General features: G+C 40.9%; 2 protein-coding genes and 1 long non-coding RNA gene across 4 annotated transcripts in view; 1 reads left to right on the forward strand and 2 right to left on the reverse strand.

The window, feature by feature from the left end:
* Nucleotides 1-240: 240 nt before the first annotated feature.
* LOC113625093 (uncharacterized) lies at nucleotides 241-3,807 on the reverse strand. Of its 2 annotated transcripts, none has more exons than XR_003434560.1 (3): nucleotides 2,528-3,807; nucleotides 2,234-2,271; nucleotides 241-1,324 (listed from the first exon to the last, which is right to left on the reverse strand). It is a non-coding gene; the product is annotated as an uncharacterized LOC113625093 (long non-coding RNA). The 2 variants fall into 2 exon arrangements; XR_003434561.1 differs by having other exon boundaries at nucleotides 243-990; nucleotides 1,249-1,324; nucleotides 2,234-3,807.
* Nucleotides 3,808-5,794: 1,987 nt separating this feature from the next.
* On the forward strand, nucleotides 5,795-8,156 carry LOC113624664 (olfactory receptor 52L1-like). Its single transcript, XM_027114557.1, is given in 3 exon segments — nucleotides 5,795-5,860; nucleotides 6,534-7,325; nucleotides 7,328-8,156. Coding segments are annotated over 3 exon segments (1,128 nt in total). The 3' UTR covers nucleotides 7,598-8,156.
* A 4,217-nt stretch (nucleotides 8,157-12,373) lies between these two features.
* Nucleotides 12,374-24,039, reverse strand: part of RRM1 (ribonucleotide reductase catalytic subunit M1) — a 34,817-nt gene continuing 23,151 nt past the window's right edge. The window contains exons 13-19 of the mRNA XM_027115568.1: nucleotides 21,300-21,449; nucleotides 20,872-21,093; nucleotides 19,064-19,140; nucleotides 16,296-16,431; nucleotides 15,365-15,460; nucleotides 14,059-14,247; nucleotides 12,374-13,023 (exon numbers count right to left, since the gene is read on the reverse strand). Coding sequence (XP_026971369.1) covers nucleotides 12,838-13,023; nucleotides 14,059-14,247; nucleotides 15,365-15,460; nucleotides 16,296-16,431; nucleotides 19,064-19,140; nucleotides 20,872-21,093; nucleotides 21,300-21,449 — 1,056 coding nt within the window. The 3' untranslated portion in view covers nucleotides 12,374-12,837. The remainder of the gene's footprint in view (nucleotides 13,024-14,058; nucleotides 14,248-15,364; nucleotides 15,461-16,295; nucleotides 16,432-19,063; nucleotides 19,141-20,871; nucleotides 21,094-21,299; nucleotides 21,450-24,039) is intronic.

Raw genomic sequence — 24,039 nt, forward strand, 5'->3', positions numbered from 1 at the left:
TTATTCCTGTTGTAATTTAACCAGAACTCTCTTGAAATAAGGGACAATTCTATGAGACTTGTGTAGACATTTTTTTGTTGTTGCTCTTCAATTCACTCATTCAACAGCTACTTACTGGGGCTTCCATGGTGGCGCAGTGGTTGAGAGTCCACCTGCCGATGCAGGGGACACGGGTTCGTGCCCTGGTCCGGGAAGATCCACATGCCGCGGAGTGGCTGGGCCCGTGAGCCATGGCCGCTGAGCCTGCGCGTCCTGAGCCTGTGCTCTGCAGCGGGAGAGGCCACAACAGTGAAAGGCCTGCGTACCGCCAAAAAAAAAAAAAAAAAAAAAAACAGCTACTTACTGAGAGAGTTCTAGGTGCAAGAATTATTTTAGATGCTAAGAGGCATAATAGTGAACAAAACCAACAAAACTCATTGCCTTTATGGATTTCACATTTAAGTTGTTGCAAATACGTACATACCAAGGCAAACCAGTGCTAACACAAATTGGGGAATTCTAAAATGAAGGTGCTAAGTCACCAAAAGATTGGAGTGCAGCTTAACCTGAAGAAATTTCTGGAAAGAACAAACAACTATAAAAATGACTAAGATTCTCTGTTTTCCTTTGCTCATCTATCCTCTAAGGGTGTGATTTATTTTTTCTACAATCTCTCTTTCTCTCTGAAAACTGGGTTTTTGCGTGCCCTACATATAACCACCTACATGATACAAAAATTTAATCTCTTTATTCCTCATTCTGGGAGAAAGGTCTCTGATTACACTAGCTTGGTCAACATTTGCTTATGGTTTATCAACTATGACTGGGGCTGGTGGCATGACTAAATTGTATAAAATGGTACAAAATGGCTGCCACTACTATAATCTCATGAATGAGAGAAGATTTTTAAAAAGTGGTGAAACTTCAGAGCTCACATCTCTTGGTTGACCTCAGAATGTCCTTATGGATGTAGGCTTTTGGGTATAGGTATTATGTCTATTCTGGCTCCCACTGAAAAAAAAAGAAGAAATAAAAAAGAGAAAAGGTATTTGATCTCCAGCCTCTCATATACAGATGTTCAGGTTGTGCACTATACAACCTCACAACATCTATTGTGTAGACATAGTAGATTTGTATATGTATTCAAACAATTTCTCAGCAGATGGCACTGGAAACTCTCATGCACTACTACTGAGGTTATAGATTGGTACAACCATTTTGGAAGACAGTTTGCCATTTTCTAGTAAAATCAAAGATATATATGCATACCCTTTGATCCCGGAAATCTCCTCAGGCACTTGGGCATCAAAATACATGTACAAGAATATTCATATTGGCATTATTCCTAATTGTGGAAAACCAGAAACAACATAAATGTCCCTCAGCAATAGAATATGTAAATAGATTATGGTACATTTATACACTGGATGCTAGCAATAAAGTAAGCTACAGTCACATAAAAGCATGAATGAATTTTGCAAACAAATATTAATTTTTCCTTATTTTTGTAAATCTCCTTAGAATACAATAGACTGTATACAGCCAAAAATATACAGATGTATTGTGGGGCTTATAATTTATGCATAAATAAAGCCTATGACAACAATAACACAAACAATGGAAGGGGGGAAACAGAAGAATCCTGTTGTAAGGATCTCATACTCTTTGTTGGAGTGGCATAATATTACTTAAAAGTAGATTATGGTAAGTTAAAGATGTGTACTACAAATCCTAAAGCAACCACTAAGAGGCACAGCTTATAAGCCAACAAAGAAGATAAAATGAAATCATGAAAATAGTGAACCCAAAGAAGGCAGAAAAAGAGGAAAAGTTTTTCAGTCCTACTGCTCTCAAATTCCAGAGGACAAACAAATGCCTCTCTGGAAGAGCCAGCCCCTGTCTCTGTGAGTCCTGGCTGTTCTCAGTACAACCCACACCAAAGTCACCTCCTTCCCGAGCTCCTAAGCTGCCTATTATGGGGAAGTAGATGCCTCATGAATCTCAGCGTGTGCATACATGATCCGGCACTCAGGCACATGCATGCGCACACACACACCACACCTAAATCATGTCCTTGTCTCCACCACAGGGCTTTCACTGTCACCCAAGTGCCCTTTCCTGCCTTTGGGTGACCCCCAAATTGCAGGAGCCCCTCGCCCTCAGCTGAGCCCCAGGTCATCCCCAGCTTCTGCCTGTTAGTGCCCCTGAAATGGAAGCTGCCCTGAACCCTGACGTGCTCTCTCTAATGGCTCACCTGTAAAGTAGGGAAACCCCTCAGCAGATGTGACCGCTCTGTGAGAAAAAACAAGAGCCATAGAAATTAAAATGTTAGTACACTGTCATCTCCACCCAGCCTCTATCCCTGGGGTCCTCCCTAAGTTCTTCTGGGTTTCTCATTGTTTCCTCCTTTGAGTCCCTGGAAATGCCTCCCCACTGGGTATCTCATACTCCACTGGAAATCCCCTGGAGTCACAGGGTTACTTATCCATCCCTCCTCTCAGCCTCATAGAGAAGTGCCTTGGAGCTGGGCACTGACCTCAGGCCTTACCTTTTCAGAGGTGAAAACAAAGCCACAGAAGGCTATGAGCCAACGGGAGTCCTCTACAGGCTACCACGGTGAGGTTGGGGAAGAAAAGACAAGAGATTTATGGGGGATTTGAGGTGGTAAACATGAGATTGGAATTGAACTCCACATTTACCATTGACAAATCTACATTCATATCCCAGCTATCATTTAACACTTATGACACTTTAATTAGTTATCTTCTTTAAGCCTCAGTATTTTCATCTGTAAACTGGGTTAATAAATAGTATTCGTCCCTTAGGGTTCCTGTGAATATTAGAGATACTCTATGGAAAAACCCTTGGAACCATGCCTGGCATGTAGTAAGTACTCAATAAATGCTAACTTGTAGTATTGTTGCTGAGACTAAGACTGCTTGGAGCCTCTCTGATGCTGCCTTGTGTGTGGGGTGTGAGGGAGAAAACAGTGGTGTAGACAGAAGAGTCCAAGAAGACCTAGATTTGAGGCCAGGCTCTTCTTGCTAGGTGAGACTAAGCAAATCACTTAGAATCTCCTAGCCTTGATGGGGTTAGTTTTTCATTCATTCATTCATTCAACTTCAAAGAGCTACTCTAAGTTAGCTGCAAATGAAAATGTTTATTAAAATCCCTTGGTGCATTCATGTATTCCTTCAACACAACACTTACTGAGCACATACGTACTCTGCAGTGGGCTCTGTGCCGGGCACTGGGAGACAGATGAGTAAGACATGGTCTCCCCACCAGCAACACTTTCAGTCTAGTGGGGAGCTAGATCAGCAAGCCAGCAATTATAGCATGATAAAGACATGTCCAGGGCCTTGGCTTTAATGGTGAGGAGAAAGATTGGAAGCTTGAGGACTGAAAGAAGTTAAGGAGGAGTTTATTTTCACCAATGACAGACCTGAACTCCATATGCTGAGGGTAAGAGGGGAGAAGTGGAAGATATCCTGAGGACAAAAGTGAGGAAAGACATCTCTTTCACTGGGAATAGAAGGAAGAGAGAAAGATGAGCACAGTAGCCAGTTTGTGGGGACAGGGAAGTTAAAGGAGCTCTCATCTGTGGTGCTGACTTTTACAGTAGAGGAGCTGTGTCTCTTTCTGCAGAGAGCACATGACGTCTGGCCTCTTTATCTCTGCCCTCCTATCTGTCCCCCTCCTCTGCTACTCAGAACATTAAGCCTTGCAGGGTGGCTTAGTTGTGTTGGTCTTTTGCCTCTACTAGTCTGTAAATTCTTTTTTTTTTTTTTTTTTTTTCCCGGTACGCAGGCCTCTCACTGCTGTGGCCTCTCCCGTTGCAGAGCACAGGCTCCAGGTGCGCAGGCTCAGCAGCCATGGCTCACGGGCCCAGCCACTCTGCGGCATGTGGGATCCTCCCGGACCGGGGCGCGAACCCGTGTCCCCTGCATCGGCAGGCGGACTCTCAACCACTGCACCACCAGGGAAGCCCAGTCTGTAAATTCTTTACCTTGAAGCCTCCAGAGCAGCAGAACATCTCTTCTCTGGTTTCCAGAATCCCATTTGCTCCTCGTTCTCATTCCACCCCTCTTCCCTCTTTTTCTGTCTCCTTCACTGACACCTGTTATGTTACTCTGTCGGCCCCTTAAGATTCTATCCCATGCCTTCAATAACATTATAATCCCCAAATCCAGCTTTAATCCTTCATCTGAGCACTCCACCCTTATTTCCAGTTGTTGACTGGACATCTCTTCATTTGTGAGTTTTCACAACATCCAAATGGGTTTATTAAGTGTACCTCCCAACACTCCAACACTGCTCCTCCTTCCTCAGGTTTTAGCAGTCATCATAGCTGAAAAACAAAAGCAAAAAAAACCTTGAAATTATTGTTGATTCCTCTGTCTCTCTCCACTTCCACTTAGTTCTTAAGTCTGATTGATCTGTCTCTAGAAACATCTATTCATCTCTCTTAAGACCTTCATTAGCCAGTAAACTGATCTCATCTTTTACAGTCTTTTCCATTCCTTCTGCCCTGCCTTGAGGAGCTTGTTATTCTACATTTCCTCTACTGACTGCTTTGGAGCCCAGTGTCAAAGAAGCTCCTTTAGGAGTTTACCTAAGTAATCCTAAGATACAGAACAGGAGAGAAAATTACAGTTCACGTGACGGAGACAGACCAACCTTGTCCAAGTTAAGATGTTTGTGGGCAGCCCATGCCAGCTAATTCTCCCCCTTAAGGATGACCATCCTGTGGTGTTTGGGAAGGAGCGGGAGTCCCTAAATGTCTTCTTGGCCACTGCTCCTCCGTGCTGCGTTTTCCTCCATGCCCCTTTATTCCATCACAGATCACCTCTCACCTCACTCACTCTCAGCTCCTGAATTCCACCCCCCGCAGAAAGTCTTCAACAGACCTCCCCTAAGAATTTTTACCACCTCCGCACAAGTGTTGTCTGGTCTTTGCCCAACCACAATGAAAGTACATTTCCCAAAATTTGAGTTATTCTGACTAAAATAATGCTCTAAGAGTTCCAGAAACACATTCCAGGGTGGGCTTTGGAATTCCAAATCCACTTCCTTTTGAGGTCTGTCTGTGAACTTAGAGATGTTCCTCTTCAGTCTTCTGAGTATTCAGAGGGTGGCTATAGTAACACCAATGTAAACATTGATTTTCAGAGACAATACATTTAAACCTATAAGAAAGAAGAATATTTCTTCCTAGCTGCTCCACAATTCATAAGGCTTCTCTAATCTTCAAAGTAATTAGTAGTTATAGTAAAATGATCAATTGCCTCATTTGCCTGAAAGGTTTCCTGGGACACCGGATGTTCAGGTCTAACACCAGGTAAGTCTCCAGCAAGCCAGGACTAGTTGGTCATCCTGAAGTTAAGAGCATGCACTCTGGAGTCTGTCTGGGTTCAAATCCAGCTCTGCCACTTACCAGCTGTATGATCTTGAACTAGACTTAATCTCTCTGTGCCTCACTTTCTTCCTCAGTAAAATTAAGAAGATTAAAAAAAGTTAATACATGAAAGCATTTAGAACACTGCCTAACATACGGTAAATGTCCAACAGGTGTCAGCTACTTTTATGCATATCAGTGTTAATTCCTCTAATCATCACACCTACCACCACCAAATGGTGCTCCCTAAGAATCTGGATAAGATGTGAGCCCAGTACTGAATCACACATCTTTAATCTTAATATCTGCTCTCCTAATTATACAAAAACCTGGCCAAAGCTTTGAAATTACTACTCTCAGAACCCAGTTAACTGTTTAGCTTCTTACCTGTTCCTCATTCACCTTACCCGACAAGCAATGCTCGAGCACTTCCTGTGTGTTTATGGTGGCTCTGTGCTTGGAGCTTCAGAGAACACAATAGAGGTATGCTGTTACCCCTGTGCTCCTGGAACTCACATTCTGAAAGGAATGCAAGCATCATTCACGACACTGATGACAAGGCCAGGCAGGAGGCCCCACATCCAGTCTAGAGGGTCTTAGGAAGGGAGAAGTCTCTGTGGCCTGTTGTTTGTGTCCAGGAAGAACAGAAGTACTCCTCAGCAACTTTCCTCTCCCCTTGCCACACAGTGTACCCCAGGCACAAAAGTGAGGCCATCATTCCTGACTTGTTCCTCTCTCCCAATAAGCCCCACTTGGTTCTTCCCAGGCTTCTAGGACCAAAGATTCCTCATATATTCTTTTTTCCTCCTAATCAAGAATCTTCTTCATCCTTTCTATTGCCTCTGGCCCATCACTCTTTTTTCTCTCCTATACCACACCTACTTTCCGCCTAATCTTTTACTCAGCAATCAAATACCTGGAGTATCACAGATAAACAGCATCTTGTAAGTTTACATTTCACATACAAAAGTCAAGAGCTCCCTAAGGACAAGGAATGTCTTGTTCATCTTTGTTGCTCCCATGACACCTGACATAGTACCTGTCTGTGCCCCAAAAGAGTAGACATACGTGCACGAAGAGGTGGATCTTCATCGCAAACCACGCAGGCCCTAAAATAAAAATAGGTTTTCTTCCATTGACCATTTTGTTCTAACAGTCTCTTATCCCCACTCCTGGGGCCAGCTCAGGGCCAAAGCCAGTGGGTAAGGATGGAAATAGCAGCACCTTCAACATCTCCTACACCAACTTCTTCCTGGGGGGCTTCTCTGGATTGCGACAGTGGAGGCCCCTCCTGGTCCTGCCTCTTACTTTTCCCTATGTGACCATCGTCTCTGCCAATGCCCTCATCATCCACACGGTGGCGGCCCAGCAGAGCCTGCATCAGCCCATGTACATGCTCATTGCCCTGCTCCTGGCTGTCAACATTTGTACTGCTACAGCGGTGATACCCAAAATGCTGGAGGGCTTTGTGCATTATGTTAACCCCATATTACTGCATGGCTGCCTGGCCCAGATGTTTTTCATCTACTTCACTCTCCTTCTGGACTACAACCTCCTGCTGGCCATGGCCCTAGACTGCTTAGTGGCCATGTGCCACCCACACTGTTATAGTGACCTGATGACCTCCCGTCTGCTAGGCGTGCTGGCCTTTTTTGCCCTGACATGGAGCCTGGGAGTGGCAGTGCCCTTGGTAGTGCTAACCTCACGAGCTTGATTCTGCCAGACAGCAGTGATCTGACACTGTACCTGTGAGTACATCGCACTGCTGAGCATAGCTTGTGGAGACTTGACCTTCAACAACCAGTTGGGGCTGGCCACGCGGTTGGTCACTGTGACCTTTGATCTAGCCCTGCTGGGGACCTCCTACACCCGCATCATCTATGCTGTCTTCTGGATATCTCCTGGGGGAGCCCGAACCAAGGCCTTGCACACGTGTGGCTCCCACTCCCATTGGTCATCCTCACCATCTACCTCTCTAGTCTCTCCACTTCCATCGTTTTCCGAGTAGCCAAGGCTGTGTCTCGGAATGTCCAGAACCTGCTCAGTGCCATCTATCTGCTGCTCCCAGGAGCCTTGAATCCTGTCATCTAGGGGGTAAGGATCAGAGAGATCAGGCAACATATAGAAAAGATGCTCTGTGGAAAGGAATTAGCCCAGGAGGTTAGGGAGAAGCCAGAGAGGCTGCAGAATATGACAGTGAAGGAGAAACTGCCAGGGTGAGAGAACTTCATCAACTTGGGAAATTGGGGCTGTGACCTCTGGGAACAAGAGATAAGCAGGCAGTACTGAGGGACAGGCTGGAATTTCCTGAGATTATGGAGGACTCAACAGCAGGTTCATTGTTGGTAAACTATTCCTTTTTGAATTCTTAGAATGCTCTGTTTTCACTCCAATGAAAAAATTGCTTTCCCCTATTTATCCTTGTTAGTTTAGTTTCTCTGTCCTCTTCTCCCTGACTCCTGAGAAAGCCCCCCAGTTAATATCTGGATATGTGGAGCTCCACTGGAAGTTGTATAGAGCAAGTTGCACAGACCACGACTTGCCCTGAACACCCAGTCTGAAACAAATAAACAGGCCAGGCTCTTCCCTGGTGCCCAGTCTCTCCCAGATACATAGTAAGACTTGACAGGAAGCCCAGTCTCACCGAATATACAGGTCAGTTTTGATGCCATCAGTCTAATGCAAACACACGAGTTAGGTTCTAGAGTCCAATCAGTTCCAAACACAGGTGAGGCTCTGCCTGATATTCCCAGTCTGATATCCCCAGGCACACAGGTCAGGCCTACCCCAGGGGTCCAGTCTAGCCCAAACAGGTCAAGTCCAGCCAGGGGGCCCTCCAGTCTGACAGACACCCAAGCCAGGTCTTCTCCTTGGGACCCAAATTCATCCAAAGACCAGACTAGGCCCTTATCTGTACTTGAGCTTGACCCAAACCCAGAGGTCATGCCACTCTTTCCCATGGTAGCCAGTGTGATTTATCTAAGTCACTCCTGCTTGAAAGACCTCCATAGCTGTCATCTATAGAATGGAGTAGCTATCCTTTAGGGATGTCCCAGAAAGAGGCTATGGTGTCCCATACTGTGCAGGACCATCTGTAAACCACCCAAGTTTTCTCTTCCTCTATCACTTGATCATATGGAATGTCCCATGAGGCCATGGGTGCAGGCTGGGAGAGAGAAGGTGTAGCAGGAGTGAGAACCATGGGCATTTGGGCCAGTTCTTCAGTAGATCACTTGTGCTTTCAGGGCCTGCTTGAGCCCAATCTTGTATATACCACTTCCATTTGATGATGGAATGCTACTATGCATGCCCAACTTTAGGCTTAGGGGGTCAGACAACACCCAGTTCATGACAGGCAGCTCAGGTTGCATGGTAACTTCGTGGTCTTTGGTTAGGCAGTCTTCAAGTCCCAGTAGCAGCCGAAAGCTGTCTCTCACAAGGTAAGTATTTATCAAGAGAGGATGGCAGGGCCTGCCAAAGGCTTCCAACAGCATCCCTATCTGCCACTGATACTTGAGCAGCTTGCATGGCAGACTGGACCTGTTGCAGAGCCAGGTTTGTTCTTTGTCCTGGGCCCCACTCAAAACTAGCAGCTTTTAGGGTCACATGGTAAATGGGCCAGAGTAGCACATCCAAAAGAGGAATACGTTGCCATGTCGCCTCGAAAATCCAAAGAGGCCCACTAGTCTTTATACCTTTCTTTTGGTTGTAAGAGGAGCCAGATAGAAGAATTTATCCCTCATCATAGAAGGAATATCCCAACATGCCTTATATCATTGGAACCCAAGAAATTTCACTGAGGTAGAAGGTCCCTGAATTTTTGTTTGATTTATTTCTCATTCTCTGACACACAAACGTCTTACCAGTAAGTCTAGAGTAGCTGCCATTTCCTGCTAGGTCCAATCCACATCTCAACGTAATGGAGCACTGTGATGTACTGTGGAAAGGAAAAGTGATCAAGATGAACTAAATTATGACACTGGGCTAGAGAGCTGATAACTGATACACCCCTGAGGCAGAACACATACATGGTCACCCAGACCCTTGCCTCTCTGTTTGATTAGGAGTATCCAGTGATGGTATTCTGCATGTCTCTATTGCCACATCACCACCAGGGACTATCAGAGCTCTCTTTACTACTGAAAAGTCATGCTTAAATCTCATCAAATTAGAGAACCAACCCAGAAAACTCATCCTTAGGATTCCATTCCTCTAGAACCATTTCCAGTACCAGAACCTATATTAGTCAGTGTTTTCGTTCTCCAGAGAAACAGAACCAATAAGGTGTGTATATACACACACACACACACACACACACACACACACACACACACACAAAATCATATCTATATATTCAGTTGACCCTTGAACAATGCAGGGATTAGTTCCAGGACACACAGAGGATACAAAAATCCACGGACGTTCAAGTTCCATACAGTGTCTATATCCACGGGTCCAAATCCACAGATTCAACCAACCACAGACTGTGTAGTATTGTAGTACTTATTGAAAAAATCCAAGTGTAAGTGGACCCATGCAGTTCAAATTCATGTTGTTCAAGGGTCAACCATATACATCTCTCTCTCTCTCTCTCTCTCTCTCTATACACACACACACACACACACACACATAAAGTAATACGGGGGACTTCCCTGGTGGTGCAGTTGTTAAGAATCCACCTGCCAATGCAGGGGACACAGGTCCAAGCCCCGGTCCAGGAAGATCCCACATGCCATGGAGCAACTAAGCCCGTGTGCTACAACTACCCAGCCTGCGCTCTACAGCCTGCGAACCACAACTACTGAGCCTGTGTGCTGCAACTACTGAAGCCCACACAACTAGAGCTCATGCTCCGCAACAAGAGAAGCCACAGCAATGAGAAGCCCGTGCACTACAATGAAGAGTAGCCTCCACTCACCACAACTAGAGAAAGGCTGTGTGCAGCAACGAAGACCCAATGCAGCAATAAATAAATAAATAAATAAGTTAAGTAAGTAAGTAAGTAAGTAATGGGCTCACAATTGTGGAACTGGCAAATCCCAAACTGGCAGAGTAGGCTTCCAGGATGGAAACCCAGAGAACAGCTGATACTGCAGGTCATGTCCAACGGCAGTCTGTAGGCAGAAGTCCTTTCTCAGAGGACCTCAGCATTTTTCCTCTTAAGGACTTCAACTGATTGGATGAGGTCACCCGCATTATGGAGGATAATCTGATTTACTCAAAGTCTACGAATTCAAATGCTAATTTCATCTAAAAACAATACCTTCACAGCTCTATCTAGTGTTTGATCAAATATCTGGATACCATGGCCTAGCCAGTTGGCAAATAAAATTAACCATGACATTGCCTAGGCTTACAGCAAGCCTAACCAAGTATGGGAGTGTCCTAGCACAGAGTCAATCTGCAAAGACCAAGGAAAGCTGTCAAAACATTAACTGAACGTACTCCGCAGAAGAGACTTCACTGCAAAAAGTTTAGTCTCAGAATATTTCAACAAAAAAAAAATCACAGGCATTATAAAGAAACAGGTAAACATAGACCATTCAAAGGAAAAAGATAAACTGACAGAAACCACCCCTGAGGAAGCCCAGCCGTCAGACTTTCTAGACAGACATTAAAACAACTGTCTTAAATATGATTGAAGAGCTAAAGGAAAACAGGTAAAGGAAATCAGGAAAACAATGTATTAACAAAATCAGACTATCAACAAAGATGTAGAAGCAATTAAAAGGAACCAAACAGAAAGTCTAGAGCTGGAAAGAGCAATAACTGAAATGAAAATTTCACTAGAGGGACTCAACAACAAAGCTGAGCAAGAAGAAGAAAGAATAAATGAACTTGACGATAAGGCAATTGAAACTACTGAGTCTAAGGAGCTGAAGTAGGATGAAGAAAAGTGAACTAAGCCTAAGGGACCTGTTGGGACATTGCTAAGTGGACCAATAGATGCAACATTGGAACTCCAGAAGGAAAAGAGGGAAAGGGGCAAAAAAGATTACCTGAAGAAATAATGGCTGAAAACTTCCCAAATTTAACAAAAGGTGTGAATATATCAATCCAAGCAGCTCAACAAACCCCAATTAGGCTAAATTCAGAGACCCACACCAAGACACATTATAATCAAACTGTCAAAAGCCATTAGGATGGTTATTATAAAAAATACAAAAAATTAACAAGTATTGGCAAAGATGTGGAATAACTGGAACTCTCGTGTACTGTTGGTAGAAATGTAAAATGGTGCACTTGCTGTAGAAAACAGTTCGGCAATTCCTCAAAAAGTTAAATATAAGATTACCATCTAGTCCAATAATTCCACTTCTAGGTACACACCCAAAAGAACAGAAAGCAGCAATTCAAACAGATACTTGTGCATCAATGTTCACAGCAGCATTATTCACAACAGCCAAAAGGTGGAAATAACCCAAATGTCTATATATATATATATATATATATATATATATATAATGAGATATTACTCAGCCTTAAAAAAGGAATGAAATTCTGACACAATACATAAATGAACCTTGAAAACATTATGCTAAGTGAAATAAGCCAGACATAAAAGGACACATATTGTATGATCCCTTTTATTTGAGATACCTAGAATAAGCAAATTCAGAGTCAGAAAGTAGAATAGAGGTTACCAGGGAATAATGGAAGAAGGGAATGGGGAATTATTGTTTTATGTATAGACTTTCTGTTTGGGATGATGAAAGAGTTCTGAAAATAGATAGTGGTGATGGTTGTACATTGTACATGTACTTAATGCCACTAAATTGTATGCTTTAAAATGGGTAAAATGGTAACATTTATGTTACGTATATTTTACCACAATTTTTTTAAAAAGAAGAAAAAGACATATATTAAAATCAGAATTCTATATGGTGTCTAAGTAACTTGTCTTAAAATTTCTTCCCTGAACCCTCAAATAACAAAAAATCCTTTATCAAAGTTGACCTTTGTATGAAAATAAATGACAAAATTAGTCTCACACAATCATTTAGAAATGTTTATCTTTATTTCAGAATGACCTATTAGGACCTTATCCAGATAAAGGTTCTGTCAGCACTTCTCACGTGTTATGACTCAGTTTTGCTTCTATGGACACACCAGTCAAAGTCTCCTTACCAAAACTGAAGTCACCAGAAAAGGGGTACCAGATGGGTGATGAAACCCTACTTAATCACTCCCTATTTGCAAGATGACTTCTTTTGCATTCCTAAAACATCTACTTTGATTCCCAATATATCAATTTAAAAAAATCATTACTTTCACGTTTATATAAACTGACTTTAAATCAATTGATTTAAATTGATTTAAATTGACTTTAAATCAATTGATTCTTTTGCTGCAATAACGTCCAGCAAAACCTTATCACTTCAAGCAAACCTACTATACCTATCTATGCTCAAGAAGTAGTTTGGCTATTAAAGAAGGGCTGGTCTCTTCTAAGCCTTTCCTCAGGATCCACACATCAGACATTCATCTCTATTTTCCAAAGAGCACACCATGGCTGCTGTGTTCCTCTCCTTCTCTTCTTCTTTTGATACCTTTTCCTTATCTTTCAGCTTTTCTTTATTTAGAGTGAACTGGATCGGATTAGCTGCTGGTCTTGTCCTTAAATAATACATCCCAGTCTTCAAACCCTAAAAGGGAAGTAAATACAACTAATTAGGAGAAGCTGTGAGAACACTAGACATTCAAGACCAATGTTTAAAATACATTTCCATAAACCAGGTCAAATTGCTTTCTAAACTTAGAATTATATCTCCTCTAGGAAGCCCTCTCAAAAATGCTTAAAGAGAGAAAGAGATGGTCAAACAGTATACTCTGTCCTTTTCACCCCTAAAACAAGCTTATCTCTTTGAAAATGTCAAATATTTTTGTTCTCTAGTCTTTTTGTTTGTTTGTTTTTATGTGTATGACTTCCAAGTGTGCCTAAGAAAACATGTCTGCCTTAAATTATAACTATTTAGAGGTCTAGACTGTATCTCTGTATAAGAACAGATTATGACTAATTCAAGGATAAGAATCACCATTCTCTATTCAGTATCCCCAGTCCTGGAACATAGTATAAGTTCAATAAAAGTTTGTTAAATAGAAAAATAAATTCATAATTCTATATAAACACCTAGAATATTGCTAGGGAATAAGAATACATTATAGACTCACAGGCCTTTACAGTTGGCAATGACTAGCTGAGTGATTGGCTTTTATCCTGTAGATAAAGTGGGGAAACAATGGATATTTTTGAACAGTGGGTTGACATGTGTAAAGTTTTATTTTAGGAATGGTAGCAGTACACAAGATGGCCTAGAGTAGAGATACCAGAAGAAAAGAGATCAGTTAAGAAGTTAAAAATAACAACAGTGGAATAGAAAGTAAGACATTCAAGAAATAGTACAAAGGAACAACTGACACTACATGGTGAATGACTGCATGGAAAGTAAAGGAAGGATCATAGGTAACTCCAAGGTTTCAAGCTTAGAATAAAATAATCCTAAAAGAAATAAGAAAATTCAAAGTGAGAGCTTAATCTGGTATAAAACCCATGGGTTGGTTCTAATATACTGGACTTAAAGAGAAAGAACTTCCAGGTGGCAATACTTAGTATGTAGCTAGAATATAGAACTCTGTTCCAATTCTAAAATATCCCAAGCTGGTTGACTTCCTCCACTAACCTGTTTCCAGCCGTAGAAGTGCATACTAGTGAGTTTGCCATAGTTAGGCTCAGCAATATGTATGTTCAAAGACTGGCTTTGATCAATGAAAGCTCCTCTCTCAGCTGCCATCTTGAGTATGGTTTTCTGAGAGATTTCCCACACAGTCTTATAAAGTTGCTTCAGGTCCTCAGGAATTTCTGGTATGCTCTGAAGAAGGGAAATCAAATGTTTATTGCACTCTGGTTGAAGAAAGCAGTATGATTAACAGAATGGTGACCCCCAGGGTCTGGCCTTGGTTCTACTTCCAGCCAGATCTGACGCTACCATTCCATTTAATACAGTATGATCCTTATCAAGTTTCCTAAGACTACTCACTTCTGGCTTATGAAGTCAAACAAAACCCCATCTAAACAACAAAATATCAATCTGGTGGTAGTTATTTAAGACTCATCTTTAATTGGTTAATGGCCAAAACATTCACTGAAAAGTCAGAGCTAAGCAACAATAAATGACCCTTGACTTTTGCAGAAAATACAAATACTCAGGGCTGTAACTCACAGGGACATGACACAAGGAAGCAATGAGGCAAAACCCTTTAAATAAGCTAGGACTTCACAAACTCCATTTGGAGTCAACAGAAAAAGGTTTTCCTATTTCTTAGGTCTAGGGTTAGCTTCCATCAAAACACAGACTGGCTAATGCTACAGCTTCCATCAGCAAATATAGAAATGTTACAAGAATCTTTATCTGTGTTGCCAAGCAGACAAATATTTAGCCAGAGGCCTCTATTTACAAATAAATAAATGCTTCTTGATTCTCAGTTGCAAATATTTCACTGTTAAACACTATTTCTGGCTCTGTCTTTTGGACTTTCAGTCTTCAATTCTCCATCATACTTTTTAATTAAGTTTGACTCTAATTTCAGGCTTTATATCACTGGTCCCCAAACTCTGACTCACTTGGCAATTATCTAGGGAGTCTTTAAAAAATACTGATGCCTGGCTCTCACTCCCAGACATTTAATTTGTATGGGGTACAACCTAAGCTTCAGGATTTTAAAAGCTCTTCAATGTATTCTAATGTGCAGAGAAGTTGGGAACCACTACTTTATACTGCTGCACAAACAAGAGGGTAAGGCCTAGCTATGTGAAGATGCATTTAATCCTAGCACAGCAATGCAGAGTTGAACAGAGCTACATAAGCCTATATGACCACAGTGAATAGCCATTCTTTCTCTTTATTGCCTGGGATAAGTGAGAAGTTACCAATGTAACTACCAACTTAGCTCCTGAAGAGAACACTTTTTTTTTTTTTAATTCTGTACCTGGATAGAGCCATTGCATGCAATAATCTGATTTTTCATCTCTTCATTCCACAAGCCCCGCTCAGTAAGATCTTTCAGTAAGTGAGGATTTACAATCTGAAACGGAAAGGAGAAAGATGTGAAGGAATAAACAACAAAGACAGGGCCTAAACAGGATCACAGACTTGGAGCTTAAAGTAAATAAGATCAATGAAGAACATTAGATTGCTTGGTAAATTCTATTTTTTATAAAACTGAAAGACCTATCCCACTACATGAAAGCTATATTCCTCTAAAATCTTTATATCTGTTATTCAAAACATAACACATGGTATTTGCAAAAGTGAAAAGAGCTAATGCTGCCTAAGCTGGGTATGTAGAATGATTCTTTTTTCTTTTTAAGTAAGGACATAATAAATACTTAAGAAAATTAGAAACGTACCCACGCCAAACCTTACAGAAATTTATTTCAGAGTATCTGCAAATTCACAAATAAGTATCTTTTAAATTAGTGGTTCTCAACCTGCAAATGAGAATTACCTGGGAACCTTAAAAAAAACACTGGTCCTGCCCATCAGAAATTCTAATTTGTAACCAAGGCTGAGAACCACTATCTTAAAAGATACTTCTATACACCTTGAGTATCATCAACTTAAGCATATGAGGTTATAGTATATGTCACTATGATTACAAAATGGTTAAACATCATGTGAACTCTAATATCAAGTTGCTTTCATACTCAACCCTCAATCCTTCATTCTTTTGACAGATATTTATTAAATGTCTATTATATGCTGAAATAACATAAACAATATTAGAGATGATAACTCACTTTATCAAAACTTTGCACCGACACTAAAATAAAGGGGCATATACTAAATATGAGTAGCATTTACTCCCAACATCAGGCTTCTAAAAGATTTTCCTGTAGGTCTGGTTGTGATCTTCTCACCTGAAATTCTCCTGACAAGACTCTGCGAGTATAGATGTTACTGGTATAAGGTTCAATTGACTCATTATTTCCCAATATCTGAGCAGTTGAAGCAGTAGGCATCGGGGCAATGAGTAAACTGTTTCTTATACCATACCTAAAGAAAAGGAGATTATTAGGTGCTGGTCCTGAAGCTACAATCTGTCAGGAAGACAGCTACTTTAAGTCATTGTAGTAAATGCAGTTGCTGCGAGTAATACCAAACATCCATTAGACTCACATGTTGACTTTTGCATTTAACCCCTAAAGGGATGCAACTCCACAGTATGGGTGGTATAACTTGGCCCTCTCCTAAATGCCTAATTCCTAAACAGAATCAGCACCATTTTTACTGCTGGTAAACCTTATCATGCCATGCTGTGATTCCGTATCAAGTTAGGAACCACAGCACTTGATACACTATCTTGCCCAAGAAAACACTCACATGGTTATTGGAGAGTCCCCACCTGTATCAGGGTATACTCATTCAACCCTTACTCTTTTCTAAGTGCCTATGTGATCACTGTGCTAGGCCCTTTAAGGAAACATAATGATGTGAAAGTGGTCAGAACCAGACCTCTATCCCCGCAATTCTCCATTTATCCTGAACAGGATAATGAATAGAAAAAATTATGCTCCAAGTATATTTCTGACTTCCTCTATCACCTCTTTAATTAAATTTCCTAGAAGAACGCTAACATCTTTTGACTCTATTCAGTGCCAAAGAGAGTGCATGAAAATATAGTATCTAGGGCTTCCCTGGTGGCGCAGTGGTTGAGAGTCCGCCTGCCGATGCAGGGGACACGGGTTCGTGCCCCGGTCCGGGAAGATCCCACATGCCGCGGAGCGGCGGGGCCCGTGAGCCATGGCCGCTGAGCCTGCGCATCCGGAGCCTGTGCTCCGCAACGGGAGAGGCCACAACAGTGAGAGGCCTGCGTACCGCAAAAAAATAAATAAATAAAAAATAAATAAATATATAGTATCTGAACTCTGAGAAATCTTCAAACTGTCCTAAGCACATCCTTCAAAGCTCAGCCTAAGAGATACTTACTCTACAACATCTTTCCTAACCAGGCAGACAACACTAAATACAACTGTCAAATACAAATATTTGCATTGCAAATATTTTCTGTGACCTGTACCTTTACGTATATTTGTGTTACATGTCTTACCTTACTTAGTTTTAAGTTTCTCAAGGACAAAGAGTTCATCTTTCCTACATTCCATACCTCTGGATTCATACAGCACTTAGCATAGAGACTCACATCCTAATGGAGTCTGTACAACTGGACTTTCAACCTCTCTATGTCACTTTCTAGTTGTGAGGCATCAAGCAAACCACCAACTATCTCCACGTCTTTACTCCCTCAGTAGAGTGGACAGTGGTTTCCTGTCCAGAGACAGGAAAATGTTTTGAAAAGTCATATATATATGATATATCCAAGCTATGGAATTGTCTGTAATCACTAAAAACAATAGGTAAATCTGCATGTACTGAAAGAGAAACATCTCCAAAATAAATCACTAAATAAAAAGTCTCAAAACATGTCAAGTTTGATCTCATTTATATAATAAAACTGTGTGTGCGTATCTGCAAATGTACTGAAAAAGGTCTAGAAAAATATACACCATTCACAATGGTTATCTCTGAGAAAAGGAGTCAGTTGGTTTTTTTGTTTGTTTTGTGGGACAAAATGGTTGGCAGAACCATTTATATATAAATGGTATAAAGAAGGGCTTTTACTTTCTATTTTATTTCCATATTTGAACTTTATTAACAATGAATGTGTATTCATGTATTAATTTTGAAATTTAAAAAAGTTATACATAAAAAATATTTAAACTACATTATTTTGAGAAAAACAGAATAATAAATAGAATACAGGTCCATTTTTGTAAAAATTGAATTTGCATGTAAATATACACATATATACATACTCATAAGAAAGTCTGAGGATGATAGACAAAAAGATACAAACAGGTTTTTTTGGGGGGTGATGGTACTGGGATAATTTTCATTTTATTCCCTTTCCACATGTATGTTTTCTAAATTATCTAACATGTATTATTTGAGTAACAAAACAATTTTAAGGTAAACAGATATTTTAAAGAGCATTTTAAAGCTACTGCTTCCTTCTGCAAACATTAAACACTTTGTATATGCATTAACCTAGACATGACAGACAAACATTCAGCAAAACATTCTGCCTGCACTCAAATCTCTTATGTTTATTAGCTGGAAAGGACTACATTTTTCAATTTTTACATTTTTCCTTCACACAGTTTAACACATTAAACCCTCCAAAAGCTCTTCCAAAATCCGTAATGAAGTCCTATGACAATCAATTCATTGAAAGTCATTTATGTGCCCAATGTGGTTAAGCAATAAATAAAAGTTAAAAAAACATTTAAAAAGCAAACACACTTGGAAATATGAAGGTTTAACGAGAAAAAGAATTACCTAATCTTGGTACTCAAGCCCCTAAAACAAGATCAACTAATAATAATAATACCTACCAGGTATTAAAATGCTTTCATTGTGCCAAGCAATTTGCAGGTTACTATACATATAAAATATATTGTCCTAGGAAGCATTTTTAAAAAAATAGTTCTATGGATAGGTCCTTTTAGTCCCATTTAAAAGACAAAAAATGAATTTCAGAAGCTAAAATAACATACCTAAGTTCGAAAGAGCCAGGCTGAAAACCTGAACCCTCCTCACTTCAAAGCCACTTTACATCTCTACTTACTTTGCAATCTTCTCCTTGAGAAGTTTCCAGTCCCACAGGTTTGTAGGAGTAACATTCCACATATCATACTGAAGGATCTAAGGAATAAACAACCCAAATTTATGATAAATCATTGTATGACAATTTAAAACTATGACAAAAACCAAACAAATAACTAACTGCCATGCCCCCACATCCTAACAAATGCTGTCTTTTGGTAAAGCTGTGTAAGAAATACAAGGACCAGAGACTTTCCTGGACAAATTTCTATGTAGTCATATTGATTAGAAGCAGGCTAAGAAAACTCATTAAGGCTTACCTCTTCCCCATGTCTCTGGCTGAGTCCTCTCAGAGGACCCCTACCATATCTACAAACCAGGAAATTCTAACATTTATGAAAGCATGTTGTTTTTGTACAGTAAAAGAATTACTCTAGCCTCATCTTTTTTAACTGCCTTGATCTGCCTCTCAATCTATCTATTTAGCTAATAAACTTATTTTCAAACAATGTAGAGTTCCTAAATATCAGCAGGAACTGTGAGAACGAAAAATAACATCTTATTTTACAGGGAGGAGAATCATACTACTCATGATGAAGGCAGTGTGGATCGTGGAATTCTAGGACAGCTCCCAGATTCCCAGCCCCCTAGGGTATAGGCCATTATATTCTCCTCCCCTTCAGTGTATACAGGACCTGGAAATACAATGGATGCCACTCACATAACTATGACAAATGTGAAGGATTTCTGCAGGTGCAATTAAGGGTGAAAATCAGTTAATTTTTTAGTTAAAAGTGAGACTATCCTGGGTGGGCCCTGACCTAACAAATGAAAACCCTCAAATGGGCGACAGGACTGGGCTCTTCTTGAAATGAGGGACTCTCCCTCCTACTGGCTTTGAAGAAGCAAGATGCCAAGAGTTCTAGAGTTACAAGGAAATGAACCAGGTGAGCTTGGAGGAGGACCCTGAGCCTCAGATGAGACCACAGCCTCTACCGACATTCTGACTGTAGCTTTGAGAGATCCAGAGATCAAGACTCAGCTAACCCAAGTCTGCACTCATGACCCATGCAAACTGATACTGAATGTATGTTGTTTTAATACACTAAGTTTAGTAACAGAAAACTAATACTTGGGAGTTCCCTGGTAGTCTAGTGGTTAAGATTCAGCGCTTTCACTGTTGTGGGCCCTGGTTCGAACCCTGGTCGGAGAACTAAGATCCTGCAAGCTGCGCATGGCGCGGCCAAAAAAGAAAAAAAAAATTAATACAGTCAGCATTCTTCTTACGTCATTTTAGCAATGATTAGTTTTAAACAGAGTATCCTTTTTACTCCAGAGGACAAACAGACCATATGAGTTTACTCTGTCTGGTGTAACAAATTACCACAGATTTAGTGGCTTAAAACAAAAATTTATTCTCTCATAGTTCTCAAGGCCAGAAGCCCGAACTCATTACGTTGGGAAGGCCTCACTCCCTCCACAGGCTGGAAGAGATTCTGTTCTTTGCCTCTCCAACTTCCAGTGGCTCTCAGTACTCCTGGGTTGCGGCTGCATCACTCCGATCTCTGCCTCTATGGTCGTGTTGCCTCCTCTTCTTCTCTGTGTCTCTTGTAAGGACAACTGTCACCGGATTTAGGGCCCACCTGGATAATCCAGGATAATCTCCTCATCTCAAATTCCTTAACAACATCTGTAAAGACCCTTTTTAAACCAAATAAGGTAACAGTCATAGGTTCCAGGCATTAGGATGTGAACATATCTTTTTGAAAGCTACCATTCAGCCTACCATAGGAACTCACAGGCAAAAAGAAACTTCATGCATATACTTACTCCTTTGCTGACTGGAGAGCCCTCATAGGTTTCATATGGGCCATACTCCTTGGCCAATTCACAGCTGGCTTCCAAGGCTCCATAATAAATGGTTTCAAAGATCTGCTTATTCAATAACTGGGCCTCCGGACTCTCAAAAGGGTACCTCATCAGAATAAAAGCGTCTGCCAGACCTTGTACCCCAATTCCAATGGGGCGATGGCATCTATTTGATACGCTTGCCTTTGTGCCAACAGATTTAGAGAAGAGACAACATTAATGAACAGTAAAAGCAACATTCTGTAACAAATGACACACTCTCTCTCTTCATCTCAGTTTTCTCACACCATTCCAATGATAACCATTTAGACAATGACTAGAAGACTGTGATAAACTCCTTCCATCTTGGATTTCAATAATTACCAATAAGCAGAGAAATCTATTCATACCTCTGGGACAGGGTAGTAGTTAATATCAATAATTTTATTCAGGTTTCGGACAATGACTTTGGTGACTTCAGCCAATTTCATAAAGTCATATGTGTGTTCCGATGTAACATACATATTCAGGGCCAGGGAAGCCAAGTTACAAACTGCAACCTGGAATTCGGAAAAAAAGGGTCAAGAGTCACACGATTTTTATTTCTTCCACTGTGTCAATGACACTACTCTGTAAGCCTCTAACACTTGCTGACATTAAAATTTTAAATTTCTATTTTGACTCCTCCCTCTTCATCATTCACCAGTTCATTTCTAAATCCCAAAACCTATTCACATATGTGAACTGTACCACACACCAGTGAAATAGGTAAGATGGGGAAAGAACCATATGCTTCATGGTACATGGCTCTACTACCAGACGTATGCCACATTATGCTATAATTTTTCATATATATCTGTCAGTAGATGTGCACTGTCCAATACAGCAGCCACTAGATTAAAACTAAATGAAATTTAAAATTCAGTTTCTCAATTGCACTAGTCACATTTCATGTGCTCAGTAGCCACCCAATACAGAACATTTCTATCACTGCAGAAAGTTCTTCCAAACTGCAAGTCTACTTCACCCTCATTGAGACTCTGACAGCCCTTAACTCCTCTCACCTAGACTCCCTCATGCCCTTCACATCTACTCAATTTTACACATGTTGCCAAAGTACCCATTTTTAAAACATAGCTTGAATCATGTAAGCCTAATAAATGCTAGGGAGAAAAATAAGGCAGGAAAAGAAAACAGAGTCTTGGGGCTAAGGATGGAAGGAGTGCCATTTTTTTTTTTTTTTTTTTTGCGGTACGCGGGCCTCTCACTGTTGTGGCCTCTCCCACTGCCGAGCACAGGCTCCGGACGCGCAGGCTCAGCGGCTATGGCTCACGGGCCCAGCCGCTCCGCAGCATGTGGGATCTTCCTGGACCGGGGCACGAATCCGTGTCCCCTACATCGGCAGGTGGACTCTCAACCACCGCGCCACCAGGGAAGCCCAGGAGTGCCATTTTTAAATAGAGTTGCCAAGGAAGACCTCACTGAGAATGGGATATATGAAGAAAGAACTGAAGAAGTCAGAAAGCAAGCCACATGGCTACCTGGGGAGAAGAGCATTTTAACATTCAAAAATCCTGAGACAGGAGTATGCTTCATATGTTTGAGAAACAGCAATAAAATTAGTAGAGCTGGAGCACAGTGAGGAAGGGGGAAAGTAAGAGCAGATGAGGTGGGATACTCAGTTGTGTAGGATCTCACAGGGCATTACAAGGACAGAAATGAGGTACTGATACATGCTACAGTATGGACAAATGACACAAAAGACCAAATATCATATGATTCCATTTATATGGAATACCTACAATAGACAAATCCAGAGACAGAAAATAGGTTAGCGGTGCCGGGGTCTGGGTGAAGAGGGGAACAGGGAGTGACTGCTAAAGGGTACAAGATTTCTTTCTGGGGTGATGAAAATGTTCTGGAATTAGTTATCAGTGATGGTTGCACAACCTTGTGAATATATTAAAAAAACACTGAATTGTATACTTTAGAAGGGTGAAATTTATGGTATGTGAATTATATCTCAATTTAAAAAAAAAGGATGAACGAACTCTGGATGGGCTGGAAAATCAAAGACAAGTATTGTGCAGAGGAATGATATGATCTGATGTTTGTTTTAAGAAGGGTCATTTTATTCTCTATAATATAATCTATCTTGTATAATAGTCATGAGTATGTCAATTTCCTCCAACTAAATTGTTTCCAGAGGGCAGGGGCTGAGCCACATTCATTTATATCTGAGAGCACTTAGTATAGTGTCTTACACATGGCTGGTGCTCAATAAACTTTGTTAAATTAAACTGCAACCTTAGCAATATGTTCAATTCACTCACCATTTTCTTTCTGACTTTTCATTTGTCATGTGTTTTTTAGGTCCTAGAATTTGGGATCTGCTCCTTCCTCCGCATTTTCGTAGTTTACATCCAATATCCAAGCTGCCTGACATCTGACTAATGCAACAATCTCCTTAAACTAACCTCCAGCCTCTTCTCACACTAAGCCATTCTATAACCAGAAGCAAGAGCCATCCTTCCTATCCTAGGGATGCTATTTTCCTTTCAGAAATCTACAAGGGCTTTCCTGCGTCTGAGACATGTCATCTTTCACATACTATCTCCCTTCCCCCAGTTGCAGCCATCTCTCCATACACCAAACCTTAATGTATTTGCTCCATCAAAACAAACAAACTTTTACACTCACTGCACAAAACCTATCCCTGTCTCTGATCTGTCACACAGGCAGTTCTTCCCAAATGGAAAGCTTTTCCATAAATTTCTTTTTAAAATATCCAAATCTATGTCTCATTTCTAGCCTTGCCTCTTCTGTGAATCACCTTAAAGATCTGAGATGAGAACTCTGTCTCACCATTCACTGAAAGGACTCTCTCATGCTTACATACTTTAAACTGAATGAGCACCCTAACACGTTACTGTGTTTGTCCTAACCCTAACCTAAATAACTATATATTGCTATTTTTCTCAAGTAAAGGTTATTACAACAATGTGTGTGAAATAAAAATTGACAGTCTTTTCTACATGGCTCAGACTAAAAGATATTTAAGGGCACACATCACACCTCTTCCTTTATAATCTCTATTTTAGTGCCCTTCTGCTTACAGCAAGCTACGAAAACCCCCTTCACCCAACTTAA

The sequence above is a fragment of the Aethalodelphis obliquidens genome, unplaced genomic scaffold (genome assembly GCF_003676395.1).
Source record: "Aethalodelphis obliquidens isolate GAN/ISIS:26980383/991018 unplaced genomic scaffold, ASM367639v1 scaffold14, whole genome shotgun sequence".
Classification (NCBI taxonomy): domain Eukaryota; kingdom Metazoa; phylum Chordata; class Mammalia; order Artiodactyla; family Delphinidae; genus Aethalodelphis; species Aethalodelphis obliquidens.